The sequence below is a fragment of the Parus major genome, chromosome 4 (assembly GCF_001522545.3).
Source record: "Parus major isolate Abel chromosome 4, Parus_major1.1, whole genome shotgun sequence".
Taxonomy (NCBI): Eukaryota; Metazoa; Chordata; class Aves; order Passeriformes; family Paridae; genus Parus; species Parus major.
Window position 1 is genome coordinate 60595381 of NC_031771.1, and position 27889 is coordinate 60623269.

Below are 27889 nucleotides of genomic sequence, written 5' to 3' on the forward strand. Positions count from 1 at the left end.
ATGTTGTTTCTCCCTGGTAGCAAGAAAAAGAACTTATTTCTTAAAATATACATTCTAGTACAGTTGCATCTGTTTTTCATCCTGGACTATTGTAGTTCCAGATATTTTTTGTGGTACTTATAAATATCCAGTATCTATTTTAATAATTTAATTCTTTACCTCAACAGAATTTTTGGCAGTTTCCAATCAAAGTAATAAGAAATATACTTTATTTTATTGATTTTTAATTTGACAATTTCAATTTCTCTTGACGTTTTGCTGAAACTTTTCTTAAGACATGAACAGGAGAAATTATTCTCTTGGATTGTGTGGGTATAAATATGTGTGTATGCATGTATTATTTTGCCTACTTCCATTGTGTTCTCTCTTGCGTTTATGCTGTATAGCACAAAAAACAAACAAAGGGCCATAAAAACACACACACATCACACCCCTGTGTTTTCAAAGTTGCTGTGGAAAAGTTTTGATGTCTATGTGTCTTTTTGTCCTGTCTGGGACAGGAGTGAAAGTGAAATGGGAAGGAGTAATCTCCAGCCTTCCTAATGAAAGCTTCATTGGGGCTGGGGAGGGACTGCTGGAAGGACATCATCCTTCAGCCAGTATTTTGTCCATTCAGCTTGTCAAGAAAATTTCTTCCTCCAAAATGTATTCTGTTCAGGTTTGTTTAATAATATAACTTCAAGAAAAGTGTGTCATTAATTCACATTCTTGATTTTGCAGCTAAATAAATTGCAAGATCTTCATCCTTTGCCTAAGATAATTTTAGAATACCGCCAGGTGAGCTGATATTTTTTTTACAGAATGTAGTTTTATTGAAGAAAAATTTGGCAAGACAGATAACATATTCATAGTTAAATAAATAAGTAAGTTTGCTCTAGTGGAAGTTCATTCAAATACTAATTTAAAGTCAGTGTTCTTAAGACTTTTTAAATTTTAATGCTTATAGTTGTTTTGCTCTATATTAGATGATAGCCAGCAAACAACTTGTACAATGTTGCAGAATCAATTGGAAAACTTCACTGCTAAATTTGTGTAGTGCTATAAAGCATACTTGGGGCAAAACCTCTATTTTTTTGAGTTCTGAAGAAATGGTTTGTGTAAAATGAAGGCGACAACTGCTTATGGGGAGTTTTGGGGTGACAAATCTCCTGAAAATCCAAAACTATCTAGTTAGTCTGCTCCCACACTTAATCATTAGGTATTCAGTGAATAAACTTCCAAGAATTTAAGAAAATAAAGCAAAGTTAAAAACTGTGGGGTTATGTTTTGTTTTGATCTTTTTTTTAAAATTTGTGTGTGTGTTGTGTGTGTGTGTGTGTGGTTCTCATGTAATTTATTGACCTGGGGATATAAGATGTAAAATAATAAATTCAAATAGTTCATTTAATAGTATCTGCAAAGCTCTGTCTCTAGGTTATAACCAAGCACTTGCCTAACTTACATGAATAGGTTAAGCTATCAGTGAGTATAAATCCATTATTTACTTGGATAAAACTATCTTTAAGAAATAAAAGTCTACAAACAGGATGCATTTGGAAATTAGGATCTTTAATTTGAAAATAATCCCTTCTTTTTATAAGTAAACATTAATCTTAAATTTTATGCATTCTAGGTTCATAAGATGAAATCAACTTATGTGGATGGACTGCAAACATACATGAAAAAGGTAGAAATATATAAAGTAGCTTGTAAAATCCTAAAAATATGTGAAATGATTGCAGTGTTTACGGTTTAAGAACTTCTATACATGGAAAATTTAAAAATATTTCTTTTATATTGTTTTGATTGCAGTGAATTTTTCTTACTGATACTTGTATTAAATAAAACATAGCTGTGTGTCCTTTTTTTTTGTTGTTTTTTTTTGTTTTTCGCTTTACTTGATTTCAGGGATTTATTTCCTCTACTTGGAATCAAACTGGAACTGTGACTGGCAGACTTTCAGCCAAACATCCTGTAAGTGAGCTTATTGGAAGATTTGCATTTTAATTGAAACAAAATATTAATATTACTTGTACAAAATATGTAATATTTTTAACACAGGAAATGTTTGTTTTCATGCTTGTCTAGTGGTTGCTGTATTGTATCTAAATGATGGACAGAAAAAGCTTATTAAATGGGTATATTACTGTAGGTCATCTGTACTTAGGCATATTTTATGTTATCTGTGATCAGAATTAACATTAACATTCTACCTGAAGTAGAGGAGTATAGTTGTAAGCCATGCATGTACCTTGAATATTTCCTTCTCATGAATTCCTGGTGTTCATGAAGTACTCCTTGTAAAGGATCAGTGGAAGGTGGGCATTACAGTAAAAAAGGAAGCTCTCTTCTGGAATTTGGCTTCAGGCCTCATAGCAGTAAAGGGCTCAGCTTGGCAGTGCTGGTGCTCTGGAAGTCTTGCTTATATGCCTGTGACACTTGGGCTCTTTGTGCTTCCTTTCTTGGCTATAATGATCTCCATGTACATGTTGGTGCCTGAAACATGTTTTATTTGACTTTCTGGACTGCTAAAGGCTTGTGCTATTATTTTTTTTTTTATATATATTTTTTTCCTATAAAGTGGCCTTTCAAGGGCTTACTTGAATGTATTCTATGATCCCATTTCTCTTGGTGTTTATGACACCCACTGACCTTGGCTGTACAGACTGGTGAGGCCTTTATGCTCCCCTCTGTCACAGCCCATGGCTGCCTGGACAAGAGTGCAGGACCTGGTGTGGGACGAGATGGGGCTGCAGAGTTCCAGGGCCTCAAGACATAAGTGAGAACAGCAGAAGAAAACTAGTGACTGTTGATCAGGGGAAAGTTTCTGTTTGGTTTAACCATGGCATTTTCTAGCAAAGACCTGGCCTATAGCCCTGTGGATGACTGGGAACAGATACAAAGATGGGATTTGTCTCATAAAGGCTCAAGGGAATCTGTGAGGCTGTTGTCCTTTTAACTTGTGCCCCAAAGTGGTGTCAGTTTCTGTCCATGCAGATTTGGGTACTGCTTATCTCTGTGCAGGACCCAACCTTAAGCTTTATGGGTACAAATGGCATTAGGAGCTTTCTACAGTCCTGGAGAAAGTCCATGGTCTTCCACAGCTCTGTGTGGGAGCAGAGATGTAAACCTTAACAGTCCTGACCACTTTGCATGGATGGGATTGTGTGGTTCCTGGCAAGTCCTGCCTGGAATGGCGATTTTGGAGTTCTGACAGAAACCTGTCCTGGGGGGTTCTCACCCTCACCATACTGGTGACTTCCTTAGCTCTTCTTTCACATGTCTTCACAGTTCATGTTCATTTGCATCTTCCTACCCTTGTGATACATATTTCCATAAAATTTGCCATCAAACAATTTATAGGAAGTGCTTATGCTTTTTGCTGAGTGAAAATCAGTGTTTAGGATTCTGAATTAACAACGGAATGGGGAAGTGTTACTGCTGCTCTCGTTTCTCATGCACCCAGATAGGAGAAAGTGAGAGGAAAAGATGATCATGAAGGTCACAGTTTGCTGAATTTTCTGATGTGATGCACAGGCATTTCCAAGTCAGAGCTGAACAGACAGCTGTCTTGAAAAACTGCTTACAACACAGTGACCTTTGGCCCATCATAGTAAAAAGGACATGAAATCTAGTTTTCTTTAAAGTTGTTTTTCTTCAAAATAGTGCTGCTAAAGCTAGCATCCAGGGTTGCCTGAGGCTGGCTTTTCCTTCTAAGGAGAAACATTGGCATGGCTTTTTTTGTTTGAAATGTTTATGGAACCTATACCATCTGTTTCTGAATCATTTATTGATATAGAAGATACACTGCAGTTCCCAGTCACTTTGCTAAGTGTTAAAGATTGGAAAGATTCTTGCCAAAAATCATAAATATTTGAGATATTTTTGCAGTTACTATGATATTATGTCAAATTTTAGCTGCATTTTTGCAGAGGTAGTTTATTTTTAACTGTTTTAAAATACTTTAACAAGTGATTAAAGCAAAAGATAAGTGTGAATCAGATTCTGGGAGAATTCAAATGGAAAAACATCCCATACTCTGCAGTGCTTCTGAGAGATGAGGTTCCAAACAAAGGTTTCTTCATCTTTCTTTTGTTTTGTAAAGGTAATGGATATATCTGTCCTCTGTCCTTTAAGGCATTTAATGGAGTCCAGGAGGGATTTACTTAGAGGTTTGAGGGGAAATGACTAGACATTAGATACAGAGCAGAATTTCTTTTTCAGATAAACTGTCATCCTCTTTCCGACAGTTCCACATTTGATATATGGATGATGTATATTTTTGGCTTTATGTGGGTTTTTCTCAATAGATAAGTTTATTCACATGAATTTTTATGACTTCTGTGTTGTAGCAACTTAGAGGGGGTTTCTTAGCAGCAATTTACTTCAGTGGTTCTCCACGTGTTCATCTATTTTAGTTTAACTGTGCACTTCATTTCTTCTCATTTGGTTTCTCCTCTACAATACGTGTGCAGTATAAATCATGTGTTTTTCACAAATAACAGTGTTAATGTATTATTGCTAAATAGGGACACATTTGATCTTGCAGTTTCCTGTTATAGCATTTTAGGCATCTATCTGCTACTTTTGGAGAACCTGAGTATCTGACACCTAAAAGTAAATATAAACCCCAGAAATTATTTTATAATGTATCCATATGCTAGTTGGTTTTTTTTTCTCTTTTATGGATTGCTTATGACTATTAGGGAAATTTAATTAGTTGTATTATTTGAATATGTTATTTTCAAATAGTTTTTTGTATAAATGTATTAGTCTTGTCTACACTAGGATGCCCTTTGATTATATTGTTCATAGATAACTCTTCTATTAGATATATTTATGACATTCATAAAAGCTTGTTTATGTTCTCCAAACCTACCTGGAAATATCTCTTTTCAGGCTTTCATGTTTTAAAGCAGAAATAAGTCAAGACACAAGTAGAAAAGCATAAACCCAATTAAGATCAAGCCCCTTTCAGAATGAAAAGAGAGAAATCCTAACTTGAGATATAAAGATTGCATAAAATTAGATGCTCTAATTTGGTTTAAGATGTAAATTTCTGTGCTAGAATCAGATACTCTGTATTAAGTTTTCTTTCCTCCAGGCTTCTGCAGCAGAATGAACTAAAATGCTGCTAATGAGTTTATGCTTCTCTGCTTCAGAAGATGTTTGTATCATTAAACTGAAAAGCATATTGTGGTGACTTCAGGGAGCATTTCCTTCCTTTTAGTAACAAAAAGTTATGGGGAAGATAAATAAAAAAAATTCACCTTCTTGGAGAAAGCGGAAAAAAAATAAAAAAGCATTCCTGTTTTTCCTCAGGAAAAATGCTTTTGCAACTCATCCAAAAAGGAAAAGAAATAAAATAATTTAACCTATCAGTCAAATAAATATGTTTTACTGTGATTTGGAAATCAGGAATGCAATTTGAAAGGGAAACTAATTAGAGCATATTGAATGTTAACATGCTTGAGGAAGTGTCATCAAGAACCTGATATATTGCATATATCTCAATCTCTTCAACAGACATAAGATTTTCTGGTTGTGAATGCACAATGGAGAATTGCATGCTTGTTTATTAGAAAATGAGTGTTGCAAGTAGTGTTTGGAATATGAATAATGAATTTACCCATCTGGTTTTCATTCTAAGGGGAAAGACAATCCCTTGAAGTAGAGGCCCCTCTGAGCAATTGTCGTCCAAAACGAGTCTGTTCTCTCAATTAACTTAGCAAACCAGTATTTCTGATTATGCATACTGTATCTATGTTATTTCCCCTCTGGGCTGTTTTTTTGGAGTGAAAAATTTTCTAATTTTCTCTGAGATAAAATGGAAATGTGGTTTTGGCATAGTTTTGGGATTGTTTTTGAACAGTGTAGATGGGATGCTGCTTGTCTCCCTTTTCTAGCAGAATCCCAGCAGGATTTGCATCTTGGCATCCCCACATGTGCACTCCTAGCAGGGTGGTCTGACAGAATCGTGCTACCAAAGCTGTTGTGACAGCTCCAAATTTAAAGGTGTTTTGTCCAAGGCCTCGTTAAGGCTGCAGGCAGATTTGTGGTACTACAAATATTCCTTCTGAAAGTTTGAAGTTTATGGTTACAGTTGGATCCCAGCAGAAACAGGATGTTCTGCAAGGTGCTCCAGTAATGATGAGATTCTGCACTGTCTTGTTTTTTCCTTCCCCCTTTCTTTCACAGCTTTTAGAAGGTTTAGCAGAGGCAAATGTGAGAAGTCAGAAATCAAGTCTGGGAGCAGGAATATGCTTGCATTTTGCATTTTTTTTAATCCCCCTCCCCAGAAATGAGCCTAAGTCTTGGCTGCTTTTGAAACTGCACATCTGATAGGAGTAAGATTTTTGTAAACCTGTTTTCATACACTGCCCAGTTGAGAAGAGTATTTACTTGAAATGGACAAGTGGTATGTGCCTTACATTTTCATTGATCTTGGAGTGTGTTTTCTATTTTTTTTAAAAAAGTATGTTTATTGGAAAGCACTGGGGGTGGAGACATATCAGGCACATTACAGGTTCACGTAAAACATCTTTTCTGAAGTCTTCTATAGTATCATCTAGGCTAACAAAATCATATTAAGTATTCCCTAATGTAGGCTTTGCTTATAACAAGGGTAATAAGGATATGAGAGTGTGTCTGTGCTTTCTTGAGCCTTTGAATTAAAGCAATGTAATGTTGTATTTTCTAGTCATTGCAAACCCCTGTCACTCAGATGAGCTGATGTGCTGTTAGAGAAAGCCAGAGTGTGCTTGCTGATTGTTGTGGTTGATTGGTGTTCTCTGGGCATCTTTTGCATTCAGAACATCTTTTCGTGCCGTATTTCTTTTAAAGTATGTTTATTATAATACTCTTGAGTCATATGGTGATTATAACTGCACTAATAGCACTAAAATAGTATCTCATTTTATGAGTAGAGTTATGATGTTTTTATAGTCTCTTTTGTTGCTTAGTTTTCTTAAAAGTAATCTTAATGAAGGCTTCTAGAAACCATATTTACAGTGTTGGAGACAGAAGTTCTCTGTTTCCTCTTCCTCACTCATCACAGTTGAAGTTTTATGACAGGAAAATTGTACTTAAAAATGAGTGAATGGGCATGTTGACAAGACTTTGGTCCAATTACATTTTCAGGATGAAATTTTACACTACCATAACATTCCAGTAGGAGGTTCTTAGGTATTAGTGTGTCAACTGAAGTGTGGAAAGTTACTGTTGGTCATAACATAACACTCATATCTGATGCTTCAGAACACTGTGTTGATTTATTACCCAAATGAAGAATCAAGGTTTCTTCATTATAGACTATAGTTCTTTCAGCATCTGGACTACAATGTCCTTTTCTATGATACATGCACATCTTTGGCATTCTCTGTTGTAATGTTCGTGATTTGTATAGATTCATGTATCTCACGGTGAGTGGGTGGATCCAATATGTGGACAACATTTTATAGCATAATTTGGCTCAGTAAATCTTGTAGCATCATCTGCGATGCAATTCTTTAAAACAAGCAGTTCAATCCTGCCCTCTTCTCTTCTTTTTGGTATTATCTTTATATGTATAATTGTTCTGTGTGTTATTTAAAGAAAACTAATGTGCAGCTGGTGTAAATCTGCTTCCTTGCAGTAATAACATAAAAAATACTTGCATTGTATTTATGCAGGATAAGGTAGTCTGTCATTATTTCTTCTACAAGCTAAACACATAGCACAGAAATAAACAGAGCAATTAAAATTGACAGCACAAAAATGAAAGATTCTATACAACTTGGAAAAATATCAGCCAGAGTAATTTTAGCACATTATGAAATATTGACTATGGAGGCTGAAATCCTCCTTCACTGTCCTTTAGTTTCTGGCAAAATAAATTCTCAGAGAAGCTTAGATTTGTATAAATGGGGAAAAAAAGTTCCTCTAAAATCTTCCTATTCTAGAGAGATGACAGTACTACATACTGCCACTTGTTTCTTTAAAATCAGAGGATAATCTATTTCAATCCAGTATGTATAAATTAAATTGTCCGTACTTGAGCATTTGCTGCTATTGAATGGGCATTGTTAAGGTCGTTGGTTATATGCTGATTCATTTTATCCTTTAAATGGCCTTTGCCAGTGATCTTTTGGGAATGCTCCAGGTAAAAGCCAAAGCTACAATCATGTTTTAGAAAATAATCTTGGACTACAACTACTGCTGCTGCTAGATTATTTTTCTCTGTGATGTGAATGTGATTGGAGCACAGAGCTAACAAGAATCAAAATTAGAATCATCCTTGCTAAAAAACTTGTTTTGATTAATGTAGCTTTCACTACATTACAAATTCAATGGTGTTTTAAAATGAAGTAATTATAGTATTATCTATTACTTGAAGTATTCTGTTACATAAATTAATCTACACCCTTTTTTATGTTTCTTGATATTTTGTCTGATTCCATGTAATCTGAGAATAGTTTAAGAACAATATTAGCATGGTGTTTAGCTTGCAAGAAACAATTAGTGACATTCACTCATAGTCTGTCATAGTCATTGTTCTGCTACTGTTTATCCATCTACATTTCATCTCCTGGCTGGAGACATTTCTTATGCCTGTGGTTGGCATATGCAGCATCCCCTGATGTCTCTGCTGGTCACAGTCACTGTACCTCTGTCAGCTCTGAGGAGTTTCATGGACCCCATGTTCTGCTGAGGTAATTTTTACTGTCCTCATCCATAAGACAGTTGCTCAGACTGAATCTTCAGCAACATGCACAAATACATATGTGATCCTTATATTAAACATATATGTCTATTTGTTACAAAGTTTTCTGTTGGAACCTCTTGTGAATTGATTAATATTGTAGAAATTCTGCCTGATGTTTTTTTTTGGTTTTCATTTGAAGCACTTCATTAGAGGGAGTTTTAGATATACACTTTAGGAACTACTCAGAGCTTGGAGACTTACATTCTGACAGTACATTTAAAATAAAAATCTCAGACACAAATTATATCTTGTCTTACAAACTCTCAAAAGGGGAAGTGTTACTATATTTCTCTGATGGCTGAATTCCTGTTTGCAAGGACAAAATTTAGTCTTAATCTCAGCATAGATTTCATTATGTTTTAACATAGCAAAAGTATTTAAATAGTTTATATTGCTATGTAGTGTTCTTCTACAGTACAACCTTCTTCCAGTTTGTATCTAAGAAAAAATTAAAAGATCTGTGAGGTCTTGCAAGATCAGAAATGAAGAATGATAAAAATTGGTTTATAGGGGAAGATCAAAAGCTAGGTGGATTGAAAGAGACTTCTTATGTATTGGATGTCTTGTCTCATCTTGGATGGACCAGTTTTCACGCAGTAATGATTTTCCAAAGCTTTGTTTTTGGAATTGGCATTCCAAAGAAATTCAGGAAAATTATCTCAGTAGCACTACATTCCTATTATATTCATCTTTCTCTGCTGACAATTATTTTTATTTTTGTGTCAGTAACTAGAAAACTTTCCAATTCTTTATTTCCTCAGCAACCTTCCATAAAGCATCAGGAAACTTTGTGCAGTTTTGGAGATGGATGTGCTCTCTCAAGTTGGGAGCAACAGTGTAAAAAAAAAATAGTGGTTTATATAAGGGTTGCTGAAGATGGACAGAATAGGACACAGGTCATCTTGCTGACACCCATGTGGCCTTGCTGTCCATAATTCTCCTGTCACAGCATGATCATCCACTGTCTCTGACTCTTGAGAACTTACAGTTAAGGACCACTTCTGTAAAGTCATGAACTGTCCTTTCCTCATTGGGAGCAAAGAGACATTACTTATTTTGGTTTCCTTTAACTCCTTCAACCAGCCTTCTGTTCACAGCTTTTTAAGAGGAATTCCCTGCTAACATATGCTCACTTAATTCCTCAATATGTGGAACAATCTTGTTTGAGATGCTAAATTTTGCCCTTTTCATAAAACAACTGTTATATCTTTTCTCTTACAAGTAAATTCCTCCAGCCTGGAAGTCTTGTAAATTTTTGTGTGGTTGGAGGTCTGGTACTTGTACCTTTGGACAATATTCCCTTGATACTGTTTACTTTAAACTTACAGTGTGCAGCTAATCTACAACTATACAGTATTTACTATCTCAAGCTGCCATTCAAAGGATTTTTATCTCTATCCCTTAGCAGTGTTTTTTTTTTCACCAAAACCAAGTCATATCTCCTTGGAGTTCATCCCAGAGTTTGAACATCCCATATTAATGAATATTAGTGTAACAGAGCTAGTATTCTGTGTATAATTTTCTTTGATGAAAATGAAATTAAATAAATGATAAAATGTAGTCAGTTTATATATGGGAAACAAAAGCAGTCTTTTTGTCTTGAAGGATGAAAGAGATGTGTATGCAAACTTCCTTGCTTGCTGTGCAAAAGTGAGTAATCTGTCAGTATGTAGCCAAGAATCTGGGCTGAACCTGTGATTTGACAAAATGATTTGTCACAGAACACAGATTTTAATCAAATCTGTGAGTAAATTATTTTTTTTTTATTTTAAAAATCAGTCATCAAAACTTTTTTCATGTGCCCCTAAACCTTTATTATGGCATGTGACCATTGTGATCATTGCCAGGTCTAAATTTCAGAGAATGTGGCAGAAAGATAATTAGTTGTAGAAAATCAAACACACTGTTCTTAGGGCCTACTCTCTGAAGTAGGAAGTCACAAATTTTTTGTTGCCCTTTTTTCCTTCCTTGTGTTCACATCTTTCAAAGCTGATTAAGCTTGTGGGAATAGGATGAATATCTTTTAAATTTCCCACTTCTCTGATGTCTAAAACCTTGATAATTCTTTGTTGCCAGGTAAGGCAAGAAGGGAGCACTTTACCTTTGATTAATTGTTCTCTGCTGAAAAGTGGAAACTAGTACCAAAAATGAAGGAATCCTTCTCCAGAAGTCTTGTAATTCTGTGTTTTTTGACAAGGAAAATAGATAACCTTAATTTTCCAAGCCACTAGATGGCAATTGCAGACAAGTCAAGATTTGCTAAGGAATGCATCTACACATCCATACCAGACTGGCATTGCTGTGGTGACCTTGTTAATTTTCCTGTTTGCTGTGTTTGTTGAGATGCATGCCATATTTTAAAATTTAGATCTCCAGACTGTCTTGAAATTGAGTTTCATATAAAAGTCACAGAAAACAGCTGTTTATTCTTTTGGAACTATAAACTAATGCTGCTGTGGACAATAATTAAATGTGGCAAATTTCCAAGAAGTTCTTTAAACTTATTTTTGCTGTGTAATTTCTCATTACAGTTGCCTCCAGCTTTGGAGGTGCCAGATGAATTGAGTGAGTTTGATGTTGTGAGTGCCCCCAGGACTCAGTCTTTTCATTCTGCATTATAAAGATGCTCTTCTGGGCAGGGTATGGTTTTCCTTGCTAGTTCTCCAATAGCTTTGGCCTTTAACAGCAGAGCAAGTGAAGTATTGATGATTAAGGAAGGAGCTCACTGAACCTATGCTCAAATTTCTTCTCAAACTGATTAAATTAGATGTGAGGGCACAGTTTATCACTAGGTGTGGTCCCATGTAGAGCAAGAAAAGACAAGTGAAAAAGGATGAAAAGGAGTGAGAAAATTTTGAAGAAGCAGATAAACCAGAGGGAACAGTAAAGAATAACAGGAATTAAAAAAAAAAAGAAAAAGAAAAAGAAGGAATTAGAAATTTAAAAAAGAAATGCAATTAGAAATTTGGAATATAAAGCTTAAAGGACTTGTTATCCACCTATCTTATTAGCATTGTAATGAAGTCTGGTCTTACAGACCAGTCTTACTTCCGCTGTAAAAATATTACAGTGCTAGTCATCAAACAGATGCTGTGGATTTCAAAGCTTACTTTGTGTTTCTTTGTGTAGAGCTGAGTTCATGTTCAAAGAGAGTAGTAGTGGCTTAATTATTCTAATAAACTTTCTGGAGACGAAGTTGCTAAGAGAAACTGCAGAAACATTTGACTTAGAATGTTTCAGTTTTGCTGGAGTGCTACATTTCATGAGCAAAACTGGAATTTTGCTGCTATAAACTTTGATTCAAATGGAAAAGAAAATCTGTGTATTTTTGAAGTATGAGGAAATAATTGGTTTCCTGAAGTAACATCTATTAGAGCAATTAAATCTAAGAAGATCACAGTCTCAGTAAATTTTATTGCTTACAAGAAATGCAACTAGCTTTTGTTATTTGTTGGCACTGGTAGTCACTGTTAAACAATAATTAATGGCTTTATTTTGCTGTAGTGTTTGGCACTGTGCCTCACTAACAGCTGGTAGATTGGTTGCCACATCAAAGGACATGTATATGATAACTTTACCTGGTCTCACTCCTTCCTTCTAGGTGTATGGTCTAACTCCCCCTCGTGACACATACATTTATGAATGGATACTCTTATCTTAGTAGTATTGTCTCTGTTCTTATTTTTAAGGAAGGTCTTAGAACAGTGGGGGAATTAGTCAGAATCAAATGCCCACAGAATAGTCAGCAGCCACCTCTGTGCATTCGTGTTTATTTCAGTAACTACCTGTTACACTGCTTTGTTCCCCTCCCTGCAGTTTGTAGGTTTTCAGAATTACATATTTCATAGAGGTTTAGAAATGCAGATCTGGGTAGTTATAGATTAATGAGACATTTTCTAGTAAAAAAAACTCTTATAACTATTGATGCCTTTGTATGCAGACTTGGATGTCTATTCTGAGATAACTGGGGTTGTCTGAGGTTACTTTTTCAAAATAACAATTTAGGCTACTGAAAATGTAAATGGGGAGAAAGAGAGATGTAGGGGTTAGCTGAACACATAGAAAAAAACTGGAAAGGGAATCAGAATGTAGGAAATATGATCAACAACCCTACTTGATGTAGAGTAAGAAATAATTAAAATGAACCCACCAACCTCTGTGATAAGGTGAAATCTAACTACAGTGACTTCAAATGTAATTTATCAAATATATATCTATATACTGTAGTCCTTGTAAATAACTGAAATAACATACTGGTTTTAATCTAGGAAGGAATAAAAAAAATCAGTGGCAAATGAAGATGTAGAATTTTGGATACCAAAAGTAGGAAGCTCAACAAAGTTTAACTGACTGAGAAGAAACTCATAAAACTGGGAAACTGTCTATTTGATTGATTTTGATTAGGTATTATTTTATTATCACTGATAATTCTACTCTCCTTGCATATGGTGAGTTTTCTTATGGATTAGAGCATCGTTTTTTCAAGGCTTGAAGCAGTGTTTCTGAGGCTTTAAGAGAGACATCCAGAGTCTGTCAGTTCTGACCCTCCTTGCCAGGATTGCTGAAGATTCTTTTGAGAGTTTGAATATCTCTAAGGCTAGAGGTTTCAGAACTTCTCTGGGCAGCCTGTTCCAGTGTTTGACCACTGACACAGCAAAAATGTTTTTCTAAGATTTAAATGGAACATCCTGTAATGGTTTCTGATTGTCACCTCTCGTCCTGTCATTGGGCATCAGTGAGAAGAACCTGGCTCCATCTTCTTTATGTGCTCCCATCAGGTGTCCTGAGTAGAGGACAAGGTTCAGTCTCTTGGCCTGCTGGTGATGCAGCCCAGGATGCTGTTGGTCTTCCTGAGTACAAAGGCACATTGCTGGCTCATGTTCAGCTTGTTCTTCACCACGATCCACGGGTTGTTTTCTGCAGAGCTTCTTTCCTGACTGTGAACTCTGTGGGACCCTGACAGCCTGCGTCTCCAGCCTGAGGTCCCTCTGAATAACTCATCTGTCAAGCACTCCTCAGGGTTTTGGATTGCCTGCCATCTTGCTGAGCTTGTGTCAGTCCTGTTATCCAGGTCATAGATGGAGCTGTTGGGCCTTATTTGCCCCTGGGCTGCTCCAATAGTGACTGACCTCCAGCTGGTCTTTGTTCCACTCACCAAAGCCCTTTGGACCCGCAGTTCAGCTGGGTCTCAGTCCATCTCACTGTCCACTTATCTAAGTTGTACTTCATCAGCTTCTCTGAGGCTTTTATGAGTGAGTGTTTTGAAAGCCTTGCTGGAGTCAAGGTAAACAACATCTGCTGCTTTCCCTGCATCCACAGAGCCAGTTACTGCATTGCACAAGGCTGTCATTGGTTAAACATGATTTCCCCATTCTAAATCCATGGTGACTCCCCCCGATCATCTTCTTGACTTTAATATGTTTGCAGATGTTTTCTAGGATTATTTGTGCCATCATCCTGGGAACTGGGGAGAAGCTCATTGGCATATAGTTTTCTGCATCTTCCTTCGTGTGCTTGTGGAAGATAGGAATGACAGTTGCTTTCTTCAGAAATCACCCCTGATCATCACAGCCTTTCAGACATACTGAAGCTGGGATTTTGGTTTCATCTATCCTTCTATCAGTTGGAACCTCTGGAAGTTAATTTTACAGTGTTGTTTTTATGAGTTTTTTATTTTTTTTTTAATAATGCTAGGATTTTCTTGTTAATCATCTACTAGAATAGCTTAACCTTTTTTTCACCCTCACTCAGAAACATTGAAAAGAAGTATTACAATAGTTAACTTCCACAACCAGCTTTTCTACCACACTGTTTCAAGTATTCTTTCTTGTCTGTTGGAACATGGTTTTTTCAGAGAGAGCAATTTTGTTTCTCTGTAACTTCTAACAAGATGTGGATACCCTTTTCTAACAATAAGGGCTAACATTCACTTCTCAGATTGGATTTGTGAAGGTTTTGCAGACATACTTGAAATGTACACATAAAAGCAAAAATACAGGCTGTATGATGTAGCCCAAAGTGGTGATAATTAATTAAATTTAAAAAAATAATCTAAAATTAGATGAGAGGGATGTGCTAAACTATTCCAGTAGTTTAAAGATGAGCATTACAGCTCTCATGTTTCTTGAGTTACCTCTTTTCTGAAGGTCCAGTCAAATTGAGTTGTTAACTAATTTACAAGTGAAAAGACATTTTGCACTTGTAATTACTTACTAGTGTTTTCCAGAATTATTAGTAACACTTAAAATTGCGTTGACTTTGAACATGCACTCTCAATGAAAACAAGATAGCAATGTATCTTGCTTTGTTTTTTTCTACAAACAAGATTTTTATATTGTTGATAGATTCTGAAATACTTTTATTTAAAATTCACTTTGTTCAGAATTTTGAAGCTAATGAGACAAGGAAAAATATCAGTCAGAGTAACTATAAAAAATTTTAACCTGTGCTGGAAATTACCTAAGTGCATGTCACAATACCATTGTAGAGCCAAATGAAAAGCTCCTCTACATCCTCTGTTAGAATGGTTCTAGAAGTCAGAACTTAAATGTTTTTTTAATGTGTGTAAAATTAGGCTCCCACATTCATTCATGTCCAGGTACATAATAAAGGGCTTAATTTTCTGAATTTCTGAAGATCTACTAGATTCTGTGGCTGCTTAGACTGCATATTATTCATATGAATGAGCACTAGTTCTTCCCAGCTTGTTATTGGTGGAAATCAATAGTTGCCAATAGGAGTCTTAGTTTTGTGGACAGATTAATAACCACTTGCTTCAAAAAATGATTTTAAAACATTCATTACTATAAGCATTGCCACAACTGTGTTTTTAAATGTTTCTAGATGCTAAAGAATAAAATATTCCAGTTGGTAAGTGTTTCTTCCAGGTATTGAAGGACCGAGAGCAGTGTTGCTAGTTCTTACTCATGCTGTGAAAATATTCTGTATGTTATGTGGTAGTTTCCTATCTCTCTCTGTAGGGTGCTGTGGCAGGTGCTCAACTTTAATACATTTAATTGTACATCTTTAAGGGTGGTGCTAAGACTAGGAATGGTACTGTTGTGGTTTGGGGGTTTTGTTCATTTGCTTCTGCTTTAAATTTCAATAGCTTTTGCTGTCTGATTACATCCCTCTCAAGTTTAAAATAACAATTTTTGAGTTGAAAATTGCATAGAAAATGATCATTCTGATTTGGAAATTATATAGCACTATTCCCACTCTCTGAACTTCCAGTATTACATAATATTAGTATGATCATCTAATTCCTGAACTTCTTGAGAATTAATTATACGGAATGACAAAATCAAAGCTTGATACACATTCTCTTGTCATATGTTGGTTTTCTAGATAAAGAGGCAAAATGACACAAAATAACAGAAAGGAATTATGTGCATCTTTGACACTTTACTGGAGGTGTATGAACCCAGATATTGAAAAAAAATCTTCTGCTGATCTTAGTTCTATATGTTGGTTGATAAAAATAGCTCTAGTTTTTAACCTGGACCAATTTGCTGTAGACAGTAAAGAGTTCGTTATTTATTTTACCATGCATTTCAAAAACGTAGAAATAGATCCTGGAAAAAATCCAAGAGTCTGAAGAATATTCAGTAACTTTGCCCTGCAGGCAAGATTCACATGTATTCTTTTCTCAGAAGTAATGCACTGTATATAAAAAACACCAGTTAAAATAAGAAGAAAATTATTTTTATTGGATTACGGATTATTTTCTATGGTGCATCCAGAGATTAGGTTTTGGAAAGGCTGCAAGTGAGTAATTGTTCTTAGAAGCTTCCAATTTTCATGGAAGAGCAAATATTCAAAAATGTCTGCAGATGCAGAGTGTGAAGATTCCTTTGGAAAGCAAAGTGCTTAATCTTTCTTAATATATGGGAAAAAATTCTTGTCACTTATATTGCTAATGCTGGTAATAAACTGCTCCTAAACATATTTTCATAAACTTGCACTTACTAAGTGTTTTTATTCTTCCTGTTTGTAGAATATTCAAGGTATCTCTAAACATCCAGTTACAGTTACAAAGAAACAGTACATAAAAGGTAAAATGTGTTTTTATTAAGATGAAAAGGCAGTTTTATCTAATTGTTTTACTGAGTGGTATTATATTTTGAAACAGACTGATAGGTCCAGCATTAAATATCAGATGATTGATGCTTTCTTATCCATTAGCATTTAAATCAATTACTTTTTCTGGTTGTTCCTGAAAAAATATTTGGTGTTTCAGCACTGACTTAAATAGTTAAAAGCTTTTAAGGTTTTTTTTGTTTCCCTCACTTTTTCCAAATGAAATTATGAATCTTAAATACCTTAATCCTAGGGATGATTTTGTGGGTGTTCAGCTTATAAGACTGTCCTGTCAATGTTTAAGCTGGGTCATTTTAATCGCACTCACAACTAAACACCAGTAGTTTGTCAGATGTGTTGTTTTTGATAACACAAGTGGATTTAAGGCAGATGGTTCAGAGAGAATCAAAGTGAAGTCTAAAAAAGCATGAGCCAAATGATAAAGAGAGAAACACATATATTAGAGAGAGGTTTTTGAACACACATTCTCCTCCTTAAATGCCTGTAGCCACAGCTGGGCAGTGGTGCTTGGTTCTCTGCTGAGGGCAAGCTTTCCCTTTTCACAGCTGTTCACTCCCTGTGTTGGAAATTATACAGGTCATTAAACAGAAGGCTATGGAAGATAATGTAAAATTTTGACAGTAGTTTTATTTTATCTATATGAGTCATTTTTATAAGTATATTTTTAAAGTTGCTATAAAAAACTGTGTCAGCAGGGGCAGCATAAACCTGAGGTGCTGGACATAACTGTAGCACATGAAACTTTCTAGATATTTTGTTAATGATCTTATGTGCTTCTCAAAAATATATTTCTAAGTTTTTCCCGTATCAAGACACATTTTTTTCTATTTCCTTCACTTTTATGCTGACCAGATTCTGTTGCATTTCAAACCACCATCCCTACCTACACTATGCCAAATGATATTCCCTGGATGCACTCAGTTTCTTGTACCTTGTGTTAGTGTTTTATGATATTATTGAGGATTTCTGTCATTACAATTTGGATGACTATGACATCTGTATATTATCAATATTATGTTTCCCTGCTATCTGTAACTCAGAATTTGGTTATTAACACATTGCTGCATCATGTTCAAAGATAAAAAAATAACATATTTTTATAGACCTTTCTTTATGAATGTATCCTTTATTAAGTGATCTGTGAATAATGTTACTTATTGTATATATTTGATAGGTTGTGGTTAGGGAAGGGTTTGTATTTGAGAAAGGAAGTAAGCAATACTGCAAGGATGGTGGAGGTAAAGTTGTACATGACTGATAGAGTGAAATAATTGTGATGGCAGTTGGTGCTGTGCTATTTTGCTTACATTGCCATTTCTGTGGTGTTAGCCGTGCATTTGGTATAAAACCTCCTATGGTTTGCAGCATAGTATTTTTTAATTGGTGTTTGGGATTTAAATGTGTATCTCCTCTCTAGGAAAAGAAGAGGACATAATAATTATTTCCCCACGAACATTGTTTGTTTCAAAGAAAGGATGTACATTCTTAGCGGCAGGTAAGAGAGAGTGAATTATTATTCTCATACATATTAATATTCATAGTTCTGTCATGTCTTTTTCCCCCCTCTCCTTTGGATGACATATTTTACAAGGCTGTCAAATCCCTTAGTAACAATTAATATTGTTATATGATGTGTATTCCTTATTATGCTTTGGAAGTGGATGATGTTTAAGCCTTGTGAGTAGAAACAGAGTTAATAAGATTTATTGACATGATAATGAAGGATTGAGGCACTTTGTGATCCATAGCTGGAATATAACATCTTTAGGATGAGCTTTTTACAGGCATCTGTCTTTTTTGAGCATGAAGAAGTGATTGAATACTCCAGGCTTACCTTTTAATTTGCGATAGTCTGGTTAAAATGCAGGTATGTTTTTATTTTAGAGCAATAGATGCATTTTAACACTGTTTTCTAGACTTTTCCCATATTGAGTTAAGGATCCTTGCTGACTTATCATCTGAACCAGAACTTCTGAAACTGTTCCAAGAACCTGAAATCACTGATATCTTTGCTACACTGGCTTCTCAGTGGTAAGATTAAATGTTGCATATTTTAGTAGTAATTAGATAAAATATTAAGAATAACCTAAACTGTTGCATTACTGCATAATGGTAACAAAAGACAGTATTTTGTTACAATATATGTTATTAATACTATTTTAACACCCTGAATTCCCTTCTGTCTTTCTGAGCCTTTTCTTCTCTGCTGTGGTTAATTACCACATATCAAAGTGCTGCTATCCAACTGGGCCTCATCACCCTTGTGGCTAAAGCTGATGCCATGATGTACTGTGAACAGTGGTTGCTGGTAACTTTCTCCTTGTATTATTTTTAATCAATTATTTTTAAAAATCCAGAGCAGCAGTTAGAGAGTTTATCTATCTGAAAAACTGCAGAACAGCTTTTCTCAGTAAAAGTTTTTTTTCTCAATAAATTTTTGAAATTTACTTAGCTACCCAACAGAAGTATTGGAATCAAATTACATATATGTAAGAAACAGAGGCTAGAGCTTATGGGATTTCTTTTGAACTGATAGGGTTTAGTGCTTCCATATTATGGAATGACTTGGAAAAAGTGCTACCCCAATAATTTAAAAAAAGTAGTTTTTTTTAATCTCCATATCTATATAATTATTTACTGATCTCTTCAGTACGCTGATTAAAAGATTAACTATCAAAAAAAGATGGCATATTAGTCACTTAGCTGAAGATATTTTGTATTGTTCTTGTGTCATGGTGATGCCTAGAAGTCTCACTCGAGACCAGGACTCCCTTGTACTCAAAAGTGCATCAGCATTCATTAAGTGACAGGATAGATGTCAAGAAACTTGCGGTTTCAACTAATAGGTCAGAAGAGATTGAATAAAATGCTGTAGCATAAAGCTGTTTAAACAGACTGAAGTTTATGTAAATACTATGCAATTTGCTTATTTTCTCTTTGCCTCACCCTCTCTTTTATCTATTTTAGTCGGAAGATTGTTAGCTGAAAATTAAAGCAAAAATACCTATGATTGATTGAGCTCGCTTCTCATCCTACAGTTTCTAAATTTTTGCAGGCATAGTCTTCCTAAACATGATATTTCCTACACACTTCTGTAGTTCACAGAATCTTAGAATCCTAGAATGGTTTGGGTTGGAAGGGACCTGAAAGACCATCAGGTTCCAGTTCCCCTTCCACAGGCAAGGACACCTTCCTCAATCCAAGGTTTCTCCAAACTCCATCCTTCCTGGCCTTGGGCACATCCAGGGCTGGGGCGTATTTGTTAATATGCTCTGAAGTCATACAAAGAAACAAAATGGAGCTCACAATATAATTATCCTGCTGCCAACAGTTGAACCAGTGCTCCAGGCATGTGCATTCTGGGAGAACAAAAATAAAGGCCACAAACATTCCATCGAATATATCTTCGGAAAGATCACATTTCTTTTAGAGTTTCTTAGAAGCTTCTCTTGATACGGTAATAAATTCTTAGCTCTAACATGGTATCGCTAGAACCTCATGATGGAGTTAAATCCTTATTTTAGTTTGGTGGTTTATTGGAAATGTATGCATGAGGATGAGTCAAATTTTGTCTCAGCTCTGGGCACAGCTCCAGCAATACCATTCTATTCAGCTATCTCATGGCTCTTGGCAGCCGTCAACCTCTTGCAGTTGCTACACGGTAACTTTAAATTTAACGAAATATTACAGGCAAATATTTTTATCAGACAGAATTGTCATGGTGTGTCTACAAAATCATTACATAATGATTCTGCTGACTCTTAAGCTTCAGTAAAGCTAATGCTTGGAAGAAACTTTCTATTGAATCTATTAGATGACTTATGAGTCACAGAAACACAAAGGGCATGTTTAATCTCATCTAAACTTGGACATCTGTCATGTACTTGGAGAGATTCATTTGGCTGACTGCTGATATGCCCTGTGTAATAAGATCAATTGCACAATAAAAGTGTTGACTTCTCACCATTGAGAACAAAGTAGGTCTGGGATGGCCAGCTTAAATGTATATTTGTTCTGACAAATTGAATTCCTCCTGTTGGGTCAGCTCCTACTGAACTCATCTTGGGTTTTTGAATGTTGTCCTTAATTTCTTTGGCATCAAAGAGAAGGTATAAAATTACAGGCTTCACAAATGCTTTCTCATTTTGGATATTTATTCATCTCTCATGGTCTACTATTGATAAATAAAATCTTCAGGGCTAAAAATTAGTCAATTGACTTTATTGTAGTTGATTCTGCTCACTGGTATTAGAATGAGTTATGAGAAGAAAAAATAAGCAACAAAACTTTAATCTCTTCTTGGTCATCCAGTTTTCTCTGGGTCTTAATCCTTTAAAATCTGTGCAACTGATACACCAATGGGCATAGCAAATGTTTTGTTCTGTTTGAAGGAATTGCATGTTGCTCCTATTTGTAAATCTTTCCTGACATATTTTGTACAACTGGAAAAACCTATACAAAAAAAGGTCTTTTCTCTAAGAGATCTATAAAGAATGGATTTGTTTCTGAAGCTCCCTCTTCATAGACAAAAAATTAAGTTAGTGTTAGTATCTAGTAGCATATCAGCTTTTGAATGCATGTCAGGTGTTGTCTTTTAGCAGGTTTTTTATATCTAAAAATCCTTAGACTGATTAATATTAAGTCATAAATAGAAAAGGATATACATTATTGGATAGAAATCTGATAATCTGAATCCACACTCCAGAGTCCAGCAAAGTTTTATATTGTTTTGTTCACTTATTTTTTCTAAACTTCATGGCTTCTTCGCTGAAACGTAAATCCGTTCCTTAGCTGCCACTCAGACTAAAGCCTTCTATCTGAAATACAACTTTTTAAAAAACTTTCACAGGCATTTTATAGCATTTGGCAGGAAATACACATGGGTGGGCAGCTTCTGCAAAGAAGTGAACCCTATGAATTGCTGATTAAATTAAGTTCTCTTATGTATAAAAGCTTTCCTTTCATAATTTGTTTAGCTATTCTGTAACTCAGCCTATCTCTGGTGCCTTACAGATGCATCTCTCTTGGAACCCTGCTGGATCCATGTTTCTCTTAAACATTGTTCATATGGAATCTTTACCCTGGTCAGAAGAGCAGATGGAGATGTGTAGGTGTGTGAGCCCCACTGTCTGTACATAGTAGCAAAGGGCTGAGTGCAGGTATTAACTTCCATGCCAGAATTCAGTCATGTGCAGCACACTGCCCGAACTGCCAACCCCAGTGAGAGGTAACGCTCCTGGCCAGGCTGGGCTGGGATCTTGTGCTGCTCTGGTGAGCTTGCAGGAACAACTTATTTCAGGAGTAACTCAGCTCCTCCACTGTGCTCAGCTGTTTGCTGGAGACACAGCTTGCTGTAGAGAGTTTTTGAAGTATTCTGTATTCACTTTGGCAGAACTGGCTATTCAGCTAAAACCATCAGAAGCTGCAATTAACTACCACAGAAGCACTGAATGGTTTGTGTTGGGTGGGGCCTTTAAAGATCATCTAGTCCATCCCCTTGCTATGGGCAGGGATATCTTGCACTAGACTAGCTTGCTCATCTCTGTCTCATACAGCCAATATATTTTCTGGTCATCTAACATAGTTACCCCAGCTAGATCTAAGATGGATAGAGATTTTGATGTTTACTTGTATATGCTTAGTGCTCTTCCTCCTGTTCTCCTGTGATGATGATCATAAGGTATTACCAAAATACTTTACATTATAATATATATATATATGTATACATTACATATATTACCTTACAAAATACCTTATATTACAGTGAGTGCTCTGTTATGTCCTACAAAGAAAAAGCCTTAAAGACAGGTCAGCACCTGCTATTACGACACCAAGAGTGCATTACATTAATGACGCACTGAGCACATGGCAAAGTTTCAAGGCATGCCTAAAGTTTTGAAAATTCATGATAAAATGGTTTCTCTAGCTACCTGCAAGTTCACCTTGTGCTATGTTGCCTTGATGCCCTCTGACAGTCATAATCCTTTTAAATCCAAATCATCATACTGGTGCTGAAGGTGATGAGAGCTGTCCTGGCAGCTGTCTGACCAGCCAAGAGACCTAACTGCCATTAGACATCCAAATGACAAACCTCAGAGTGAACTTTCTCTCACTTCTTTAGCTTTTATAAAATAAATGAAAAATAAGTAATTGTACTTAAAATGCTGTTGATGTGCATATGTTAAAATCACTTCCAAAAATAGATGCTAAGAAATAAGTTCAGTCTTTTAGGTAGTCTGTACTTTCTTTGCAGAATTTCTTAATTTGAGGTGTAATGATTGCCAATCTCTTCCATACTGTTCTTTTGTCACCCTTCTCAGTAGGTTGTTCTTCCTCCATCATAGTATATACTCACATATTGACCACATTGAGTCAAAAACCAGGATAAGTGTCTTTAGCTAAGCACTCAAACATACCATAATATGGGGTTTCATCCAATCTGACTTCTGCCTACTTTCCTGCCTGAGTGCTTTTTTGAATGGGGATAGTACTGCTTCAGAGTTCCTACCATTGGAGCATTAATCCATACTTAAAATATTTGGGCTCTTTCATTTCTTTCTTTAGAATCTCAGTCAGCTGGAGATCCCAGCAGTTACAAGTTCAGCTGCATCCAGCAGAGCACAATGGTGCCCTCCCTCCATCAAGGGTCCTGTGGGCAGCCTGGCCATACAAATGCAGCTCTTTTATGGCTCTATTTATGGCTCTAACAAACTTAGTCAATTTAAGCTTGAAGATGTTGTCAATGCAATCCAGTATTTGCTACAGATATTCCTAATATATGCAAATGATATTTATGTTCTATGTTTTATGTTCTCAAGCCTGAAATAGAACATTGATGTGTCTGTCATAAATGGCCTAGCAGATTTATGAGACCATTTTTCCCTTTCTAAATTATAACTATGAACTAAGATGGTAAAACATGTAGACTCTATATCTTCATAAACCAAGAGGTTCAGAGGAAAAGACCCTGTAAGTAGATTTGTTGCAAATGGATTGAAGTGAAAGTCCAATACTCCTATATCCAGAAATTTAGGAAAGGGAATACCCAGGTGATTTATAGTCTCTAGGGGTAATACTAGCATATGAAACAACATTATCTTGACCATATTACTTCTCTAAGATTTAATAATATTTCTAGATTGTTTGTATTGATTTACTGTTACCTTCTCATGGTAAATACATCTCTTCTTTAGATGATATTTGTTATTTGAGAAGGGGAGAAATTAAGAAAGATATTTAGTAAATTGCTTACATTATGATCTACTTGCAAACATGAATTTATAACTACTATAAACTGTGTATTTTCAATTATGTGAGAGCAGAAAGATAATTGTCCCTGTGCACAAACTTTTCCATGCAGTAATAAATTACCTGGGTATTTTCTGTCATATATTCTGTGTTATGGATAGTCTGTAGATCCATTGTAATGATACCCAAGTTGGTCTATGCTTCAGAAAAATGCTTTTAATAAAATTGTTAGAGTTTTGTACTCTAATTATTTTCAGTATGGAAATCAGAGTATGAATCAGAAAACATACAAAAAGTTTGCCTGTATGCAATGAGTTTTCCTTAAATTCTAAAAGCTAAAAGAATAGGAGAGTAGAGAAATTTAAATAACCTCTATTAAAAATACTTGTGTATTACTATGTAGTAGAGGACTAGCTCTAATACTGTTCAATAATAATCTGAATAAACTGATAGCTGCTGCCATTCCAGTGTGGAAACAGGCATTCCCTTTAAAGTATCAATTTCTAGCTCTGAACTGTAATTTAACCAGTACACATTAACTACTGATGGTGAATTAAAGTAACAAGGTAATTAGTGGATTCTCTTTAAGGGTGATATTTACTCTAATTATACCAATGAAAGGACAGTTTGTGGCAGTTGTGTGCAATGCTTACAGTCATGACAGTGTTTGAAAGAAGGCTGGAGAATTTGATAGTGGTCTAGGTGCTCCAGTTTCACATTTAGGTCCGAGTTTTGTAAATCCAAACCAGAACATACTCCCTTCTTTCTCATCTGTCATCTGTTTCCTCATATTCATGCTATTAGTTATTTCTTTTGTGTGGTGGTGGAGAACAGCATGAATACCTGTGCTTCTTCCAGGTATTGAATGTACCTTCCAGTAAGTACTGGGCATAATAATTGTTCATCTTAGTCTGAGTGGCTTTCAGAGAGTTAAAAAAATTGACTGCAGATAAAGAGGATATACCTCATTATGTCTTTGTAGCCATGGCAGTTTATATCTAAAATAAAAAGGTGTGTAATTATCCCATAATTATATAATCCAAGGGGTTTATAAATGCTTTACCACTAATCATTTTGAAAAAGGCTTGGTTGGCTGATGCTTTTAAGACATGGAAGGGTCATTAGCTTATTGTCCTTATTATTATTTGTCCTTGCCACAATCAGAGGAACTTGAACACTTAATTTCCAATAACCTTGGGAACTGCAGACTGTTTATAAAATGTTGTGAACACATAAGTTCATCTCTCTTCAGCTGGTATTGCTGGGATCATGATATCTGTTCTGAACTGATGCGTTAGAGACTGACATGCTGATTTTGGAAATCACTTAAGAAAAAGCCTAGAGAGAAGGAAAGCACAGAGCTACTTGGAATTAGCATGTTGAAAGGAGAAAAGGCTTTTTGTTATGTTTTTGGGTTGTCTTTTTTTAAAAAAATAGGTTCAGCCATCCTTGAATAAAAAGACGATGGTGCAGAAAGGTTTGGTTTGTTCTTCACAGAATGTCTTCCTGCAGGAAGTGAAATTTTATTTCTTTACCACCTGCCAAGCAGGGAATTCATGGAGCTGATTATATCCAGTGATGGCCAGGTGAGCCAACTGTTGCATACTGGCAGTTGGTCTGGTAGGAACTATGTCAAAATAGGAACTCTTGTTTTTCCAGCCTCTTGGCAATTCAGGTTATTTCCTGACAATAGCTCTACCTGCTGATATCCTGCTGACTTCTGAAGAACACAGGAAATAAGCAGAGAAATTTTGGATATTCCTGAAATTAATCAAAATGAGTCCTCGTGGGCTGAATTAATACAAAAAGATAACTGGGTCTGTTTCAAAAAGATAAGGTCAAGTATTAACAAATGCTTGGTGGTAGGCTGACTAAATATATATACACCTGCCCAAATCCATTTCATACAACTTGGTTTCAAATACATTCTTTGTATTAAATAGATTAAAGATTAATCCTCCACAAAATAATATTTTTTCAGGTTAATTCATATAACTGTATGGTATAGCAGATATGAAATTCAGTTAGGCTGCCTACTCAAATAGCTAGAGCAAAGGTCAGTTAATCAAGGATAAGATAAATAGATTTCTGAGAAGTGAACACCACATCCGTAGCTGAATGGTTTTTAAACAGATATGAATATTTGTCATGAATATTTGTCCTTCTATATTAATTTTATGAAAATACTATCAACAAACTTGAATAGAGTCATTATTAATCAAGAGATGTCACCTGTGTGTTTGTTAGGTGATTAAGGAATAATTAAATAATCATGCTTATCCAGGTGGTTTTTTACTAAGGAAACAGGAAGAGTTTTAGCTCTCCTCCTGTCCCCGTTAGCAGATATACAGTTAAAAGATTCAGCCACAGGGTTACACAGTTCCCTCTCCCCCAGGCAGAGCTTTCTCAGTTTTGTTCTTTGTCTAAATAATGAGCTATACCAGTGTAGGGTTCTTAGAGCCCCATATTTGTTTAAAGATTTTTTAGATAATCCAGGCTATTTCATACACTTCTAATCTTCTAGGACATGTGGTCCCTTGGGTTCATTCATTTCTCCCCTTTTTATGAACTTAATGTCAAGTCTGAAGTGAATTTGAGTTAATTCATTTCACTTCATCCATTTCAAAAAGGCAAAATCTTTGGTTTTGGAGTTGCAATAAAGAAGAGACATTTCATGCCACTAAGCACATAGAAAACGTGAAACTTTTGCAGTATTAAGACAAGTTACAATCATGTCTAGTCTTCACTGGGGAATAGTGTTACTTCTAGAATTCTTTGACGAGAATGGAAAGTTTTCCTGTGTATTACATGTCAGCCCCATTAAATAAGTGTAACTGAGCATCTCTGCTGAAGTCTCTGTTTAGAAGTGTGTGACTACGTTGTGATCCTTCAGCTCTGAAGTGTGGTTCTGTACCTCAGCCTGTATTGATTCACTGTAAATCAGGAAATCCTAAGCTCACTGCTGCCTGCTAGGACACTCACTAAGGGTTAATGTAACATTTCTTTCATTATCATTTATTCAGCTGGTTTTATAATCCTGTCAAAACTTTTAGTTGGTTTCAAGGTTTCTACTTAGTTTCCTTTGGTGAAGTAGATCCTGAAGAAGCTTTTTTTGTTTTATATATATATATAATTTAAACTCTGATCAATATCTAAAATATCTCTCATCTTGTACCTTTATTTAGAATGGTACTGATGAAAAGAGTAGAATCAGTAATTTGTTTCTTACATGCAGTTGAGATACAATTTCAGTTTGAATGAGAAAGCATGCTCTTTCAAATCAAGTCATTCAGGGACAGGTACTATATACAGGTACTACTGATTATAAATCTGGTATATAATAACTTGTTTAGTAAAAAAGTTGTGAGTGAGGCTGTGCCACTTGCAGCTCCTGCAGCTGCTGTGTGTAGTAAAAGGGGAAGATGTTCAGTTTGCCCTCTCAGAATCAGAGTTTTAAAATGTTTTAAGCTCTAAGTTCAACACCTCATGGATGTTGGTGTGGAATATGTCAACAGTGTTACTTTTGAATCAGAGATTTCTATGTGTTTTGAAGCTCATTTGCAATAGTTGATATTAATGAAATATCAAAGGCACTTGTCTTACTTTGTGCTCTGACAATCTGTATGGCAACCTATGGAAATTTCACCTTGCACTGCCTTGTAGTGCAGCTGTGCCTTTAGTTTAGACTGGCAGAAAAAGCAGAGGGAATAAAGTCTTCAGGAAGCATAATGGCTTTTGTTTCAGAAGCTTTAAATAAACCAGGCAGTTAACTAGAAGTTTAAGCAGACAGCTTAATTTTATGTCACACTGGAAGCTTAT

At 35.6% G+C, this 27889-nt stretch overlaps 1 protein-coding gene across 2 annotated transcripts in view; it reads left to right on the forward strand.

Annotated features, from left to right (window-relative positions):
• Nucleotides 1-27889, forward strand: part of POLN (DNA polymerase nu) — an 88992-nt gene that overhangs the window by 18006 nt on the left and 43097 nt on the right. For both annotated transcript variants that reach the window (XM_015625076.1, XM_015625073.1), the window contains 6 exons: nt 721-777; nt 1613-1666; nt 1888-1953; nt 16719-16776; nt 18240-18317; nt 18739-18853. In XM_015625076.1, the coding sequence (XP_015480562.1) occupies nt 721-777; nt 1613-1666; nt 1888-1953; nt 16719-16776; nt 18240-18317; nt 18739-18853 (428 nt within the window). The remainder of the gene's footprint in view (nt 1-720; nt 778-1612; nt 1667-1887; nt 1954-16718; nt 16777-18239; nt 18318-18738; nt 18854-27889) is intronic.